At 41.4% G+C, this 15,523-nt stretch overlaps 1 protein-coding gene across 1 annotated transcript; it reads left to right on the forward strand.

Moving 5' to 3' along the window:
- Positions 1-12,896, forward strand: LOC103133528 (bifunctional 3'-phosphoadenosine 5'-phosphosulfate synthase 2-like). Its single transcript, XM_007545299.2, has 12 exons — positions 1-235; positions 2,027-2,141; positions 2,226-2,461; positions 3,089-3,227; positions 3,343-3,461; positions 8,278-8,391; positions 8,586-8,697; positions 9,108-9,313; positions 9,743-9,878; positions 11,141-11,409; positions 11,501-11,730; positions 12,130-12,896. The coding sequence occupies exons 1-12, from the start codon at positions 209-211 to the stop codon at positions 12,269-12,271; spliced, it is 1,845 nt and encodes a 614-aa protein (XP_007545361.1). The 5' UTR covers positions 1-208; the 3' UTR covers positions 12,272-12,896.
- The last annotated feature ends 2,627 nt before the right edge of the window (positions 12,897-15,523 follow it).

Raw genomic sequence — 15,523 nt, forward strand, 5'->3', positions numbered from 1 at the left:
AGCATGAGGGAGGTACCAGGGGCCGGGCCAGTCGATTGCTACGTGTCTTGAAAGCGGTTTTTAAAAAACCTCCTCCGGTTTAAAGGCAGCCGTAAAAAGTTTCGTGGTAAGAACTTTGCAAAGTGCCCTACCGTCCAGGCCCAGCGGCTGTCTGTCTGCGCGTGAAGCGGTTCGAGCCCGGTGTCCAGCTGTACGTCGGTGGTGCGAAATGTCCAGTGTGAAAAAGCTTCGTACTGTGAGTAGACATGCAGATGACGGCGAGAGGAAAAATCTGTGTAAATACGATTTATTTCCATGGAAACCAGGATAAATGTGTCGTCCCAGGGTTGAATAAGTCTCGTAAAGACGCCCAGCACTCATAAAATATATGCGTCAAGTAACTTCTTCGCGGACTGACCATCGGAAAAGCCCTCCTTTCCCGGTGCTCTGTCTGCAGTCTGTCTGATCATCGCAAAAGATGGGCTGTTTGCAAATGTTGTTTTGGCTCACAGTAACACTTTGTTGGTCATTTAAAGGTTTTCTTCTCCTTTCAAGCAGCTTTCGCTCTCTAAGCGCCTTCACTGTATACCCAGGTGTGATGGCCACAGCCTTGCCTTTGACTCTGAATAGGCCAGTTGTAGTAGGAACATATCCATGTCAGTCTGGCCCACCGCTGACATTGGGTGTTTTGTGAGGGGAGAGAAAGAAACCACTGTGGAACTGAGCACAGGAATGTTGCCGGCTTCGAGAACATGCCTTTATGTTGAGATTTTAGTCGGAAAGGCATGCAGATGCAACTGAAGCATACTGATGCACCATATGCATCCACAGATCTGCAACATACTGCTGGGATAACTTTTCTTCTAAAACGTTATCTGACACATACATTTAATCTATTGGAGCTTGTATTTTTGCTGTACTTTATGTAACTGACTGAGTCACTTCTCGTGGGAAATTGTGACACATTTGGTTTCTGAATCATTAACGGACAGAAACTTGAACGGGGTCATTTTCACAGTTTGCTCAACAAAAACCAACAAAATCTAAATTTGTAAAATGAATAAAAAAGACCAAACTGATAGGACAATTGTGCAAACATGTTTGTATTTATCTTCATATCCTCGTCTGGGCCTCATGCCTTGAACTCTGACTATGGCTGTTTTAAATAACTTGCTACGGAAGCCTAGAAAGACAACTGAGGGAGGGGGTGGGTGGAAGCCGAAGAACCCATCTTCTTAATTTCACCCAATAAAATATATTTTTTTCATTATATACTGTGTAAGTGAGACAGATAATGACTAGTTACTGCAGGGATTAAGAGTAATTAAAAGATAATAATACTGATATCAGCATTATGAAAAAGCTTCCCTTTTCCTCTAATATTAAGTATGTGTGACGTGTCAGAGGAATGGACTTTCAGAGTCAGTTCTGTGTTTGTATGTGAAAGGAGACTCTGTTAGGAAATCTCAGAAGAGCAGTGAGGTCCTGTTAGGGAAGAGCAGGGTGGAGTATGGTAGACTGTTTGAGCCCTGGGTGTAAGGGCTGTAGGCCCATGTATATAGGAAAGGAGGGAGACTTGGTGCTCAGGCCTGACTGTGTGGGCACGAGCCATGCCACATCATCTCTGGGCAGAAAGCAGCACACTGGTCACATTGTGTCATCAGTCTAGGTTTTCTCCCTCCATCCTGTCTGCTTTTAGCTTTTCCTCCTTACGCCACCCATCGAGAAGAAGGAACGACTTTATGTATTCAAACTTTAAGACAGCCAATTATTATTTTCCAGCTGAGCATATAAAACCAATCTTACTACAATTATTCAGCTTTGTCATTGGGCATGGATGATTACTGGTAAACCCTGTTAAACCGGCACTTCCATGTAGATAAATACTGCACTGGGATTGATTGGCATTAGATTTGGGAAAAAATGCTGTCCGACTGAGTCCTTTTCATTTTTCTTGCAGCGCTTTTATGTCCTAAGCTAATGTTGAAAAGTTCCTATCCAAAAAACCAAATTAAACTTCCTCTTTGTGTCTGGTTTTCAATTTTAGGACCTCACAAGGTCAACCAATGTGGTCTACCAGGCTCACCACGTCAGTCGGAACAAGAGGGGGCAGGTTGTGGGCACTCGGGGGGGCTTCAGAGGCTGTACCATCTGGCTCACAGGTTCATTGATGTGTAGACTTCCCTTTTGCTCTATATTTTTCTCTTTTTCTTTAAATTAGCGTGGATTCTGTTAATCCCTATCAGGTTTGTCTGGCGCTGGCAAGACGACTCTTAGTTTTGCCTTGGAAGAGTACCTAGTATCCCACGCCATTCCATGCTACTCACTGGACGGGGACAACATTCGCCACGGCCTAAACAAGAACCTAGGCTTTTCTGATGAGGACCGGGAGGAAAACATACGACGTGTGGCTGAAGTGGCAAAACTTTTTGCCGACGCTGGTCTTGTTTGCATTACCAGTTTCATCTCACCTTTCACCAAGGTCAGAGAACATTTTGCAACGATGTCACATGCTGAACACATAATCTCACCTGTTGATTTATTCTAAACTTAAAGTTTGATGAAAGAGAAAGGGCAAACCCAGAACACATTGTGATCGCAATACATAATACAGTCCATACTTCCCTGAGAGGTCACCTTTTTACGTGATGTCAAGTTAATTTATTAATAAAGCACATTTAAAAACAAAAAGAGCTTACCAAAGTGCTGTAAGTTCCAGAACTCACCCTTCTGGTACTAAGTTCTAGGTTCTGGCAAAATGCCTCGCTATAAGTCCCAACATATAAACCCCATTTCCTGAAAGTAGTCAGGAAGGTCCAGAAGTGGAAAACGCTAGGCTTTGGGGAAGTATTCCATGTAGAATGTTTCATAAAATTTCAACGACATTTATTGGGAAATTCCAGGAATCATTTATTTACGTTTTGTGAAAGTGACAGTAGAGTAAAAGACATCTTCTTTCTGGGAGGATACAGACCGACAACATTAAAAACCATTTCAACAATTGCTCTGCACATGCATGTTCTGGCTACTAGCTACTGAATAAACTTTTGTAACTGCGTGTAATTAGAGGCTACACGTTAATAAATCCTGATGCTCTTTGCATCCACAGGACCGTAATGAGGCGAGGAAGGTGCATGAAAGTGCCGGGCTAAAGTTTTTGGAAGTCTTCATCCATGCTCCTCTTGAAGTGTGCGAGAGTCGGGATGTGAAAGGGCTTTACAAGAAGGCCCGTGCTGGAGAGATTAAAGGTCTGTTTAGCAATACTTACTGCCGGTGTTAGCCTTACAATCTGTCTTTTACAGCTAATACCCACAACCATGTTTACTTAAACTACCATTTCTGTGGTTTGACATATTTTCCAAGGTTTCACTGGGATTGATTCAGAGTACGAACGACCAGAGTCACCAGAGCTTGTTCTGAAAACCGGAGAGCTGACTGTGAATGAATGCATTCATCAGCTGCTGGAGCTGCTCCGGGATCAGGTAGGCGGGAGGAGCAAGAATCTTGAGCACTCACCTTCGGATAGCGTACGGTACTCCTTCAGGATCAGCTTACAATTTCATCCTCCAAAAAAAAAGCTACTGTAAGCACACATTGTTCCCAGACGGGACGTGGCCAAGGAGTCACCATAAGTACATTGAAGAACAATGTATATCCCAGGTGTTTGTGGATGACACTAAGCAAATTAAATATAACAAAGGAGGGGCTACTGTATGTTAGGCACATGTGAAAAATAAAGAATTTAAAAATTCGACACATGAAGACATTCATGACGACCCCGGAAGATCGACGTTTGTAAGTTTAAAACCAAGGATGAGAACTTTGTGATAATCTTTGTATAATGCTTGTTGGGCAAAACATTGAAAGGGGAAAACGAGTGGCTGGGTATTTGAGTTACAAACAGTGGATATGTGGAATGAATACAAGGTGTGGCAAGTATACAGGGAGCCAAAGACTCATTATTTATCTCAACAAACAAGCCAGATCTTATGACTTATTAGTTTTTCGGTGTTGACTTAGACATTCCTCGAATGCAAAGTATATTATATGTTTATCTTGTGAAAGCCTTGCCTATGTAGTGTTCGCTCTCAAGCAACTTGCCTGGCCTACATTTGAGAATGAGCTAATTAGGCAGTATTTCATTAGGATTTCTGAAGTTGGTTTTGTACTCATTTTCAGTTCACTGCTTCGACATGTGTAGTGAAGTCCTTTATTTTGTTTTGAAGCAACATAACTTTAAGAATCATTCAGATATAAAACAGGCAAAATGCTCAAACACAGGAAGCCCTGTTGTGATGACGCATCAAATAGGTTTTAGATCTGATATTGGATCAAGAGCAGCTTGTCACCATTTCAAAACACAATTTCTTGGTTGACTAAAAAATTACAAACATAAAATAATTTGACATAAATAAAATGGTATTTTTAGTTTAGCATCAATTCAAAACTCTGAAGCAGATGCTTACTTTAGCTTTGTTAGCAGCTAATGACTAGCCAGTCACTGCATTCTTTTGCTGTCTAACAAAAAATGTTAGAAGCGCTGAGAGTTTTTTTTTTTCCCCTATGGTTATGTAACAGAGTATTTTAAGACAGGTCAAAGTCTTCATTAGTCAACTCTCAACACAACAGGCCAACTCAAGAATTACTTCTTTTGTTTTTTTGAGCTCTTGTCTGTTTTATTGACTCATTAGCTTAAAATCTTTTTATATAAAGTCCATTGAAGCATTTTGCATGTCTCAGGTTGGGGGTCAAGACAACTCCCCTCCCTCCCCCAATTTGCTGTAGATATTTTGGGCTTAGATGATTTGCTTTCTTTCACTTCCTTCATTTTTAAGCTCATTGCATGTCACCAAGTTCAATGGCAAAACAAAAAGGAGTAGAAGAACAACCAAAGTTAAAAGAAAACAACATTGCAAGACTTTAGGAAAATAATTGTTTTTCAAGACCAGTCTGAAAGATTACGGGAAATCCTTGCTCCTCGAAACCAAAACATAAACAAATTATTGATTTTAATCTTTTGCACAACTTTGTATGTCTGTGTAGAACATTTTTGCACAGAAGGTCTTGCAGAAATTGTTCCTAATTTAAATACTTGCAAGACAAGAAACTAGATCTGGACATAGCAATAAGATCCTGCAGGAGTGTTGGTGTTGTAGCACATTGGTTTATGTTTGTTACATGGAAACTCTGAGAAGCCAAATATGTGAAAGACAATTTGGATGTTTCTTTAATTTGTCAAGTGCTGATTTTTATTTCCTAGAAGTAGGAACGCATTACAAGTACATGTGCTTGAATTATTACTGTCAACAACCATTCTCCTTCCTAACCCCCAGCTTTGCTGGTTGATAGGTTACTGATAAAGTAAATATGTAAACACGAGAGACTCTTAGAGCCATATCTGTCAGGAGCTGGGTTTATGAAAGTGTCTCTCCCCATTGGCTCTCTGCTGGGAGCGGCCTGGAGCAGAGCTGCACATCTGCAGCTCATTGGGATCATCAGGCAGAGAGGATTTAAGGAGCTGCCAGACCTCACCTCTCCGCCACACTCCCTCACAGTGTAAGCGTGACCTCAAACCTGTAATCCCACCTCCAACTCCGAACCTCACCTGCCTGCCCACTACACCCCGCAGTTCATTCCTGTCGGAGACACTTACCTTGGACCTCAAGATTGGTTGTCCAGATCCATCCTGCTCCTTCCCCGCTCAGGAGATGTAAGCTAATCTCTCCTGCTGTCCTATCAGACATTCTGTCCACCTCTCGCACAATCACTGACCCAGATGAACCCGGGCCAAAGGATCACCTGCAAGACATTTGTGACTGCATTTTGTAAATAAATTCTTAACCTACTGTTGCTTCCCAGGCCTGATTCTGCATGTGGGTCGGAAGCATACCCTCAAACATGACAGAATCATCCGGCCAACAGTCTGACCCAGCAGGATCACGTCCAGCAGACTCATTCGAACCCGCGATTGGATAATTTTCCAGGATATTGATTGTAAACTTTCTGCTCTCGGTCCACCTCCTCACCCAGGCAGAGCACAGGCCGGCGCAGCGCACGACCGGCGCGGCAGCCGGCACAGAGGCCGTCCCGGTACAACATGCATCTCCATCCCGTTTTAGAGACGCTATCTCTCCCACACCAGAACCTTTTTCGGGTGAAATCGGCAGATGTGGGGGTTTCCTTCTCCAGTGGTCATTAGTCTTTTCTCGTTCACCCCAATCTTTTCCTGATGACCCTTCCAGCATCTCCTACATTGTTGGATTACTTCAACAAAGAGCATTAAGGCAACACTTCTGCAGAGTTCATTCACTGATTTTAATTCCGACTTCAAACAGACCTTTGGATATGCTGAGTCAGGTTCTGAGATCACCAAGAAGTTATGGAGTCTCAAACAAGTAAATCAATCAATAGCTGATTTTGCTGTCTCCCATTTTCACTGGACCCTATGAGATATCCTCGGTTCTCAGCCCCACCTCAGTCTCAAGCTTCCTGACAGTTTACGAATCCACCCAGTTTTCCACGTCTCTTTGATTAAGCCCGTTGTTTCAAGTCCTTTGTGCCCTCCTTCCAAAACTCCTCCCCAAATCCGTAATCCCACCTGCAGCTCTGAACCTCACCTGCCTGCCCACTCCAGCTCACAGTTCATTCCTGTTGGAGACACAGGAATGAACTGGACCTCCAGATTGGTTGTCCGGATCCATCCTGCTCCTTCCCCGCTCCTGTTGAAAAGCCTTCCAGGAGACGTAAGCTAATTCCTCCTGTTGTCCTATCAGACACTCTGTCCACCTCTCGCACAGTCATTGACCCGTCTCTCCGCTTCCAGACGAACCCCAGACCCGATCCGAAGGATCACCTGTAAAACACCTGTGATTGCATGTTGTAAATAAATTCTTAACTTACTGTTGCTTCCCGGGTCTGGTTCTGCATGTGGGTTGGAAGCCTACCCTCGAACATGACAATATCACTGAGATAGGAGTGTAATTTTCTGCTGAGTCAATGTGATTTTTTCTTTTTGCTGTGATAGGTATACACAGAAAATTATGCATAGTATAGAAATTTGCTATGTAGCTTTGCCTCAACTCTAAAACCTGACAGAAACAGAAGAATGTTCCTCATATTTTATACGTATAAATAAGAGTCATGTCTGACTTCTCAGACTTGAGTAATCAGTTGTCGCATGCAGTGAACACTGCAAGTTGAGGTTTGTACACTTGATATGCACATTAACTCCTTGATTGACACATAGTGGATCTACCAGTTTTGCAGCTAACATCAGTTCTGCTGTTTAGTCTTTTGAACTATATCCCCACAGTTCACATTCATCTAAGAAACAGTTTTTATTCCGGTTTTTTGCTTTAGAAATCTTGATAAGTGGACAGCGGAAACACTAGAAGAATAAAATAGAGTAAAGTGATATAAGATTTTACACTGAAAGTTGTAATGCGTCAAACTGTCCTTCAATAAGACACCCCACATGTCAGTGGCAGCTGTCCTCTGTCTAATTTAAAAAGATTTAAAAAGGACCATTTTATAGTTGGAAGATTTATCTGCCGTATTGAACTAACCAGATAAAATATATTCTCTTTAAATTGCAAAACCTGCTGGAGCAAACCCTGTGAACTGAACATTAGCCGTTTTTGAAAGCTGAATATGATGTCAGCGAAAAGTCAGGTTGTGTTTATGGAAGCTACAAGCTGGGTTTTGTCAGCAGTGAGCGAGAGGTAGCGAGATTTGCCGCTGACAGAAGTAATCAGATATTGAAACCAGTCGTTAACTCAATACCAGCGGAAAGCTTGAGGAAGGAGTGATGTTTGCTAATGTTTAAAACTGAACAGGATGTTAAGCAGCTATGAAACTACAAGTCTACAACTATCATTAATATTACATTATTAATGTAGCAGGCTTTCAAAGTGTGATAAGAATTCAGATAACATGTACAAGTCGGTTCAGTAGTAGAAAAGACATAAGATTTAAAAAAATGACACTGGGCATTTCATTACACATTTTCTTTAGCTTGGTGTGCGTGCCTGTTGGTCTGATAAGCTGAAATAAATTTAAAGCAAATATTTAATGGAGAGAAAGGCGATTAGACAGAAGTCACGTCAGCTCTTCTTACTTGAGAACTCGTCTTTATGATCAAGAGATAAGCATGCCGCAACGTACGCTGAATGTGCATTTCATGAGATCTTCTTGAAAACACAAAAATCCCCCGATGTTCTTACAACTGTTTCAAGTGATGAAAAACGCAAACTTTTGCTGATTCACAATTCTCCTTCTTTCTCCCTGCACGGTCTGCAGAACATCGTACCAAGCGAGATCATAGAGGAGGTGAATGAGCTCTTTGTCCCAGAGAACAAGTTGCATCTTGCCATCTCCGACGCAACCACTCTGCCCACCATCAGCATCACCAAGGTGGTTATCTATGGTGCTTAGGCATTTTTTTTTGTTTTGTTTTTTTTTGCTGTTGTTGTCAACTGAATTTTATCAGTAGCTGCTTTCCTCCAGGATGCCCTCAAGATATTTTGGAGAATGAGTGAACTTTTTTTTTCTCAGCAGACTGTTTGGGGTTTGGGTCTTTGAGTAACGCTGATGTTCTCCATCCTCAGCTGGATCTACAGTGGGTGCAGGTCTTAGCTGAAGGCTGGGCAAGTCCTCTAAAGGGCTTCATGAGGGAAAGAGAGTTCCTACAGGTCCTGCACTTTGGCAACCTGCTGGATGGTGAGAGATAACCACGCCGACAATCTTCTTAATGTTCGCTGTCTCTAACGCAGCCCTCAGTCATGCATGTCCACATGTGCATACAGAAACATTGGCAGTCGGTTCTGAAACAATAAGTAGCCAAAAATAATGTGTAGCACTGTAAGGAACAGAGTCTAAACTGTTCTCAACTTAACTCTGTTACGCCCAAAATAGTTCCACATTTATCCAAAATTGGGTACAGGTGACTATTCGTCTTGAGTATTTGTTTTCTGTGGGTTTATTTTATTTTGATAGGTTTCTGTATTTATCCCCATTGCTTCTATTACACCTCCAAGGCCACTACACTTTATTTAATTTAGGGGTTTCAGAGTAAAGAGGCCGAGAATGGATTGTTCTTCTTTTTCGATTATTTTTCTTCTTTGTTTCAGGCGGCGCCATCAACATGTCGGTTCCCATCGTGCTGCCTGTGAGCGCTGAGACCAAGCAGGAGCTGGACGGCTGTGTAGCCGTAGCTCTGGAGTACCAGGGCTCCCGTGTGGCTATCCTCAGGAATCCTGAGTTCTACGCACATCGCAAGGAGGAACGCTGTGCCAGACAGTGGGGAACCACATGTCCGCAGCACCCTTACATTAAGGTGATCAGAAAGCAGTAATATTAAAAGGGAGGGGGGAAAAAACTATCCAGAACAACCTGGCCCTATTGGAAAGATGATAGCCTACTAAACCTAAACTGGTTCTGCAACCCTTGGAATTACAGTGCAAGCCTTTTTTAATTCAGACATAATTTAAAGAGTTTTTGCTCATGAAGAACCTGTTTAGGCTCATGCCACACATTCCAGGTATATTCAACTCTGGAGTCTGAGAGTATCACGCCAAAGCTTTTATCTGTTTTTGGGAACAGGGTGTATTATTAAAATATGATGATATGGGACATTTTAGAGGAGGCAAAGGCCTTTTCCTATTCAAAGTCCCAGTGTCAAACTGGGAGACTTTCTCCTAGTGAGGGGTTAGTGGTTAGTCAGTGTTCTGCTGGGCTTTACTTTGAATCTGTTTTCGTTGTGCAGATGGTTATGGAAGGGGGAGACTGGCTAGTGGGCGGCGACCTGGAGGTGTTGGAGCGGATCAAATGGAACGATGGACTGGATCAGTACCGTCTGACTCCCAAGGAGCTCAAGCAGAAGTTCAAAGACATGCAAGCAGGTTGGAAAGTCTGAATTATTGTTTTGGAGGATAAGTCATGTCAGCATGTAAGCAATCCAGTACCGGCAAAGTCTAGGCTCACAACTGAGTGCAGATGACGGGAAGATGTACTTAGTGTATACTTGAAAAATTTCAACACCTAAACAAAATACTTTGTTGGTTTTGACACGGAATAATATTGACACTGTCAAGGATTTTCCCATTTCTTTCCAGTGGAAGCGTGATATGACTAAGAGTCCTCTTTTTCTAATCCACTCCTCAGAATTGGAAAAACCAAAGAACATGCCTTTCAAGTAAAGAGAGTCAGGAAATGGACACAAGGAAGTTATCAGACTTCCCATATGTAATAAGTAGAACGCATGCAAGATGATAAGGGCGGCAAGAAAACTCTCCAAAGCTCCTTGTTAAAGAAGGTACCAAAACCGGGCATCCTAGGGTCATTAAGGTTTATTTTCAGGTTTTTGGACACGTCAGTACCAGACAGGCCAATAAATGAGGTTTTGTATCCAACTACTTTCATTCCTAGAAATCCAAGTTTCTTCCCTCTCCTTTCAGACAAACATTGGAATGGATCAAAAAGGGAAATGGTAAATTTAATCCTGCATGAGGAGCACCTCTGACGCGTGAGGTTCTGCATCATCACAGAGCAACGATGAGATGAATCCTTATGAGAATTTGAATTTGAATATGAGTTGCAACAACATTTAATTTTACCATTGGGAATCACTGAAGTATTTTTGGGTTGAATTTGAATTCACTGTGGCATGTACTGCTGGCTGAAAATTGTTCAATATAATAATTTATCCAGTAATACAATTGAAAGTATGTTTTTATTGGTCTTGGCTTATATTTCTGTATTTCTTTATATTTCTCCCTTTTTATAAACACCCAGCAAAAGATTTAAACCGTCAAAGACTTTGGATGTTTTCTAACCTCTACGGCGTGTTAAACTGCATCCTTTTACAGCTTTATAAGAGTGAGCAATACGCCAATGTGACAGTGACATTTCTGGAGTTTACTTTATTTAGCTGGATTTGTTTATAGTCACAAAAAGCGGGCCTCTAACCCTAACCGCCATGCAGCGCGAAGCTGAATTTATGACCACAGTCTGTATGACTCATTTAAAAAGCATGACAAGCATGATTGCTGTGACTTTTATTAATAAGCTCAATAATTTTCAAATATATTAACTCCCAGGTTGTGCAGCAATGCTTTAGCGATGCTTAAAATATATGTATTGTTTTGGGGGTTTTTTTCCTCAGATGCAATTTTCGCGTTCCAGCTGCGCAACCCAGTGCACAACGGTCACGCCCTCCTCATGCAGGACACCAAGCGGCGTCTCCTCGATCGGGGATACAAAAACCCGGTCCTCCTGCTCCACCCTCTCGGGGGCTGGACCAAAGACGACGACGTGCCTCTGAGCTGGAGGATGAAGCAGCACGCCGCCGTCCTGGAGGAGGGCGTCCTGGACCCGTCCAGCACCATTGTGGCCATCTTCCCCTCGCCCATGATGTACGCTGGACCCACGGAGGTCAGGAGTAACGGTTCAGCCAGACGTTACATTACCAGTCGCTGGTGAATCCACGTCGGGGCTGAGTTTGTCTCTCCGGATGTCTTTCCAGGTGCAGTGGCACTGCAGGGCCAGGATGATTGCCGGGGCAAACTTTTACATCGTTGGCCGCGACCCAGCCGGCATGCCTCACCCTGTGACGAAGCAGGATATGTATGAGCCCACGCACGGAGGAAAGGTCCTCACCATGGCCCCCGGCCTCACCTCTGTGGAGATCATCCCCTTCAGAGTCGCTGCTTACAACAAGACCAAGAAGGCCATGGACTTCTACAGCCCGGAATGGTGAGCAAAGACAGATTATTTAACTTTATTGAACAGTGCCTCTCAAAACAATTCATACCTCCTTGAACTTTTCTGCGTTTTGTCACAAAGAGAGCTGTAATTGAATGCATTTTATTGGGATTCGATTCATGTCTGTCCCAATACTCCTAAATCAAACGTGCGGCTCGTTTTCAGGTATTTTAAATCCTCCACATAAAATCTCAACAAACATACAAAAGCCCATAGTTGTCAGACGACAGAATATGGAACTCTTCAGCAGATGTGAATTACTTTGCAGGAAACCGTAAATCCTCGTCTGAAGTCGAGCCAAACCATCCTTCCGCTTTTATTTCTAATCTGATACTTCTTATTTCTAATGACATGTTTTCTTTCCCCCTCTGTTGTTCTTTAATTTCTCAGCCATGCAGATTTCGAGTTCATCTCTGGAACCAAGATGAGGAACCTGGCTCGGAGCGGAGAGAACCCGCCCGACGGCTTCATGGCCCCCAAAGCCTGGAAGGTGTTGGTGGAGTACTACTCTTCTGTTCAGAAGAACAACTGATCACTTCTCAGTCCACGCTCAAATGACAAAGTTTATTCGTATCTGGGGCATAGAAAGTTGTATACTCCTTCCTTCTGGGGGTATTATATCTGGGATGGATTTCTGTAAGCAATTAGGTATTCTTGGTTTTATTTTGATGTTTTAAAGTTAAATGATATTTACATCCCTATTAAAAGCACAGCAGCTTATAAATCCATGCATATTAATTTAAGCTATATATTTTAATAAATTAAAAGTAACATGAGATTATTTTTTATTCCATTTTTTCATATAAGCTTAGAAGTATGTACCAAGAACAGGAAATTATGTTTTAATATTTACATATCTGAAGGAATTTTTTTAAAGTATATTTTAGATTTGCAACATTAACCAGAGTCTTATCAAGTTATTTGTTATGATCTGAATGTAGTTTTGTCACTGCATACTACGCCTAACTGTCTTAACATGTATGGCTGTTTCTATAATGTGAAAAGTGCCTTTTTCCTGTCATGTCATTCAGAAACTGTAACTTTTAATTCTTGCTGGTGTTTAACTCTAGTTTCAGGTTTGTGAGGCATTATGAAGTGGACTTGTGTATTCATGACATCGAATAATAAAACGAAAATGTTTCTGTGAATCACTGACAGATCCCCGATAACGGAACATTTTGTACTTTACTTTACCATGCAGGTAAAGTACATACCTCAGTATTGAATTGTCTGTGTGCTGCGGGTTATGCAACGTGCTTCGCAGTGACGTTTGTCTGCACAAAGTGCACGCTGTTGGTACAAGACCGAAGTGAGTCACGTTCAAGACCTGCAGGCGTTGCAATGCTGCCATCTGCTGGTGAAGAATGGTGCATGAATAAAACTGTGGAAAGAGCACAGTCAAGTAATATTCAAAACTCACCCAGCACTCTCCCCGCATTAGCGTCGAGATGCAAATGCATGGATTTCTTGCTGTGTCTAATTTATAATTGTTGTGAGAGACACAGCATTGACTGTAAACGACTTAACTAAATCAGATTAAGGAGAGCCACGGACGCCTTAAAAATAAACACTTGCTGCTAGGCAAACTTAAAGGACTGATTATTTTACCAGTCAATTAACTTGCCAGGTAAGCTCATTTCTACGAGACGGGTTTTCCGCTAAGGGGAAAGCTGCTGTCCACTTTAACAAACTCCTAAATAGCTTTACGATGGATTTAATCCAGTCAACGCCTTTCACCTGTTAAATTTCATCTGCAATACTTTGTGAACTGGATTCAGCACTTCAGAACACCTTTTTTTGTAATTTAAGTAGTTCATATTATGTCCCAGTTTTAGATTATGTTTCATGCTGACCACAAATCACAACACATATTATCACAACGAACTTTGCAAAGCAAACAGATACAATTAAACTCTTCAAATACTTAAGTTTACTCTTAGTATTTGTTACAGTTGCCCTTTAAACAGTATTGCCAGTGTCAAAAGTCTCGGGTTGCTTCTCACAAGCAGTTTGGTGGATTTTGGATCCATTCGTACTGGAGCAACTGGTGCCACAAATATTTCCTGCTTAAACAATTCTCAAACCAGTGCATGGGGAAAAGTGCAATGCTGCCATCTGCTGGTGAAGGTTGCAAACTCGACCAGCACACAGCCGCAACTTTAAGAGACAGATGCATGGGTGTCTTTCGGAGTCTGAATTAATTTTTTGTTGTTGTGAAAAAAACACTGCCTTGACAGATTAAGGGGATTCACAAAAAAATAAATAAACGAATAAACACTTGCTTCAAGAGACTTCACCATTTATTTTACATAAATGGTGAAGTGCATTCACCATTTACGAATGCATTTCATAAAAGTGCATTCATAAATGGTGCACTTTTATGAAGTGCACCATTCCTTTCAGTAACAAAACACCCAGACAAATTATGTTTCCACCCTTCCACCTCACATTTTGGTGATGTTCTCATCTTGCAGGTCCCCCCGACCCCCCTCCTTTTTTTTCCTCTTCAAATATAACAATGGTCATGATGACAAAACAAATCAATCGTCGTTTCATGAGCCCACAGAATGTGTCTTCAAGAATTAAGATCATTGTCCTTTTGCGCATTGGCAAACTTTATTGTACATTTGCAACCATCCCAAATTATCTTCCAGTCTTGTTGACAGATGTTACACAAGGAAGTAGTGTGTTTGATGTGTTACTTGGCGCTATGTGTAGAGGTGTGGCACCACTGAACTCAAACAATATGAATTAAAACCAACGACACTGTCATCTGGCCTTTTACCAAATTACTCAAGGCAATCTTTGTGTACTCTCTGAGTTTGAAGAAAGCAATAGCAATTTCTCTTTTAAAGATCGTTTCATATTATCCTGACACATAGCAAATAGAAATAACTTTGGCAATTGTAACTGACGCAAAACAGGAAAATGACAGTCATACTGTGTGTCTGCCTTTCTAGTGAATGTGAATATATGATATCAACTCTATGATCAAAGTTGAGAGTTGGTAAGAAAGGGAAGCTTTCCCAAAGAAGCCAATCTTATTGCGTCATTGGCTTTCCAGCAATCCCGCTTCCTTAGCAACCACGTAGCAACACTGAGCAATTGATAGTATTGAGTAAGATGACAATAACACTACATTCAGTTTCAAAAAACATGTTACTTATTTTCAGACATATTTAAATTAACTGCACAATTATGCATTAGTTAAGTTTCTACATGCCATTTTTTATAAAAAACAAATATTTTTTCAGAGGGGTAATCTGATATGATTAGTGCTATCAACACAAGTCCTACCAGTAGGGGTGGTTAACTTAACAGTAAGTTATTTTTTAACTGTGTTTTTGTTACAGTGAAGAGATACATCAATAATTTGAATCAATGCTGAATTGGATGGGTAGGCTTCTTAGAATTAGTCATGATCAAAGAAATTTACTCAGGAATCTGAATGACTCCTGCTGATATGAGAGACAAAAAAAATCCAGAGAAAGAAATCTTTAGACATTTCTAATAAGGGATGAGGAAAAGGAAAATGAGAAAGAAAATCACATTTTACTATTGTTAGAAAAATTGTTAACATACTTCTTACTTCCAAGGTGATATATTTTTTTATACGTGTGTGTGTGTACTCATTACGTTATGGTCACCTCTAGTGGTAACAGTTGGATCAGCACCAGTTCCAGGTGTCTGATGAGATCATTACCAAGACGATGGGGCAGATACTTGCATGGAAGAGGTATAAGGGTTTTTAAATGTTTTTTTATGAAACAAGATTTCAAATCAG

Source organism: Poecilia formosa, unplaced genomic scaffold (genome assembly GCF_000485575.1).
Source record: "Poecilia formosa unplaced genomic scaffold, Poecilia_formosa-5.1.2 Scaffold12, whole genome shotgun sequence".
NCBI classification, from domain to species: Eukaryota; Metazoa; Chordata; class Actinopteri; order Cyprinodontiformes; family Poeciliidae; genus Poecilia; species Poecilia formosa.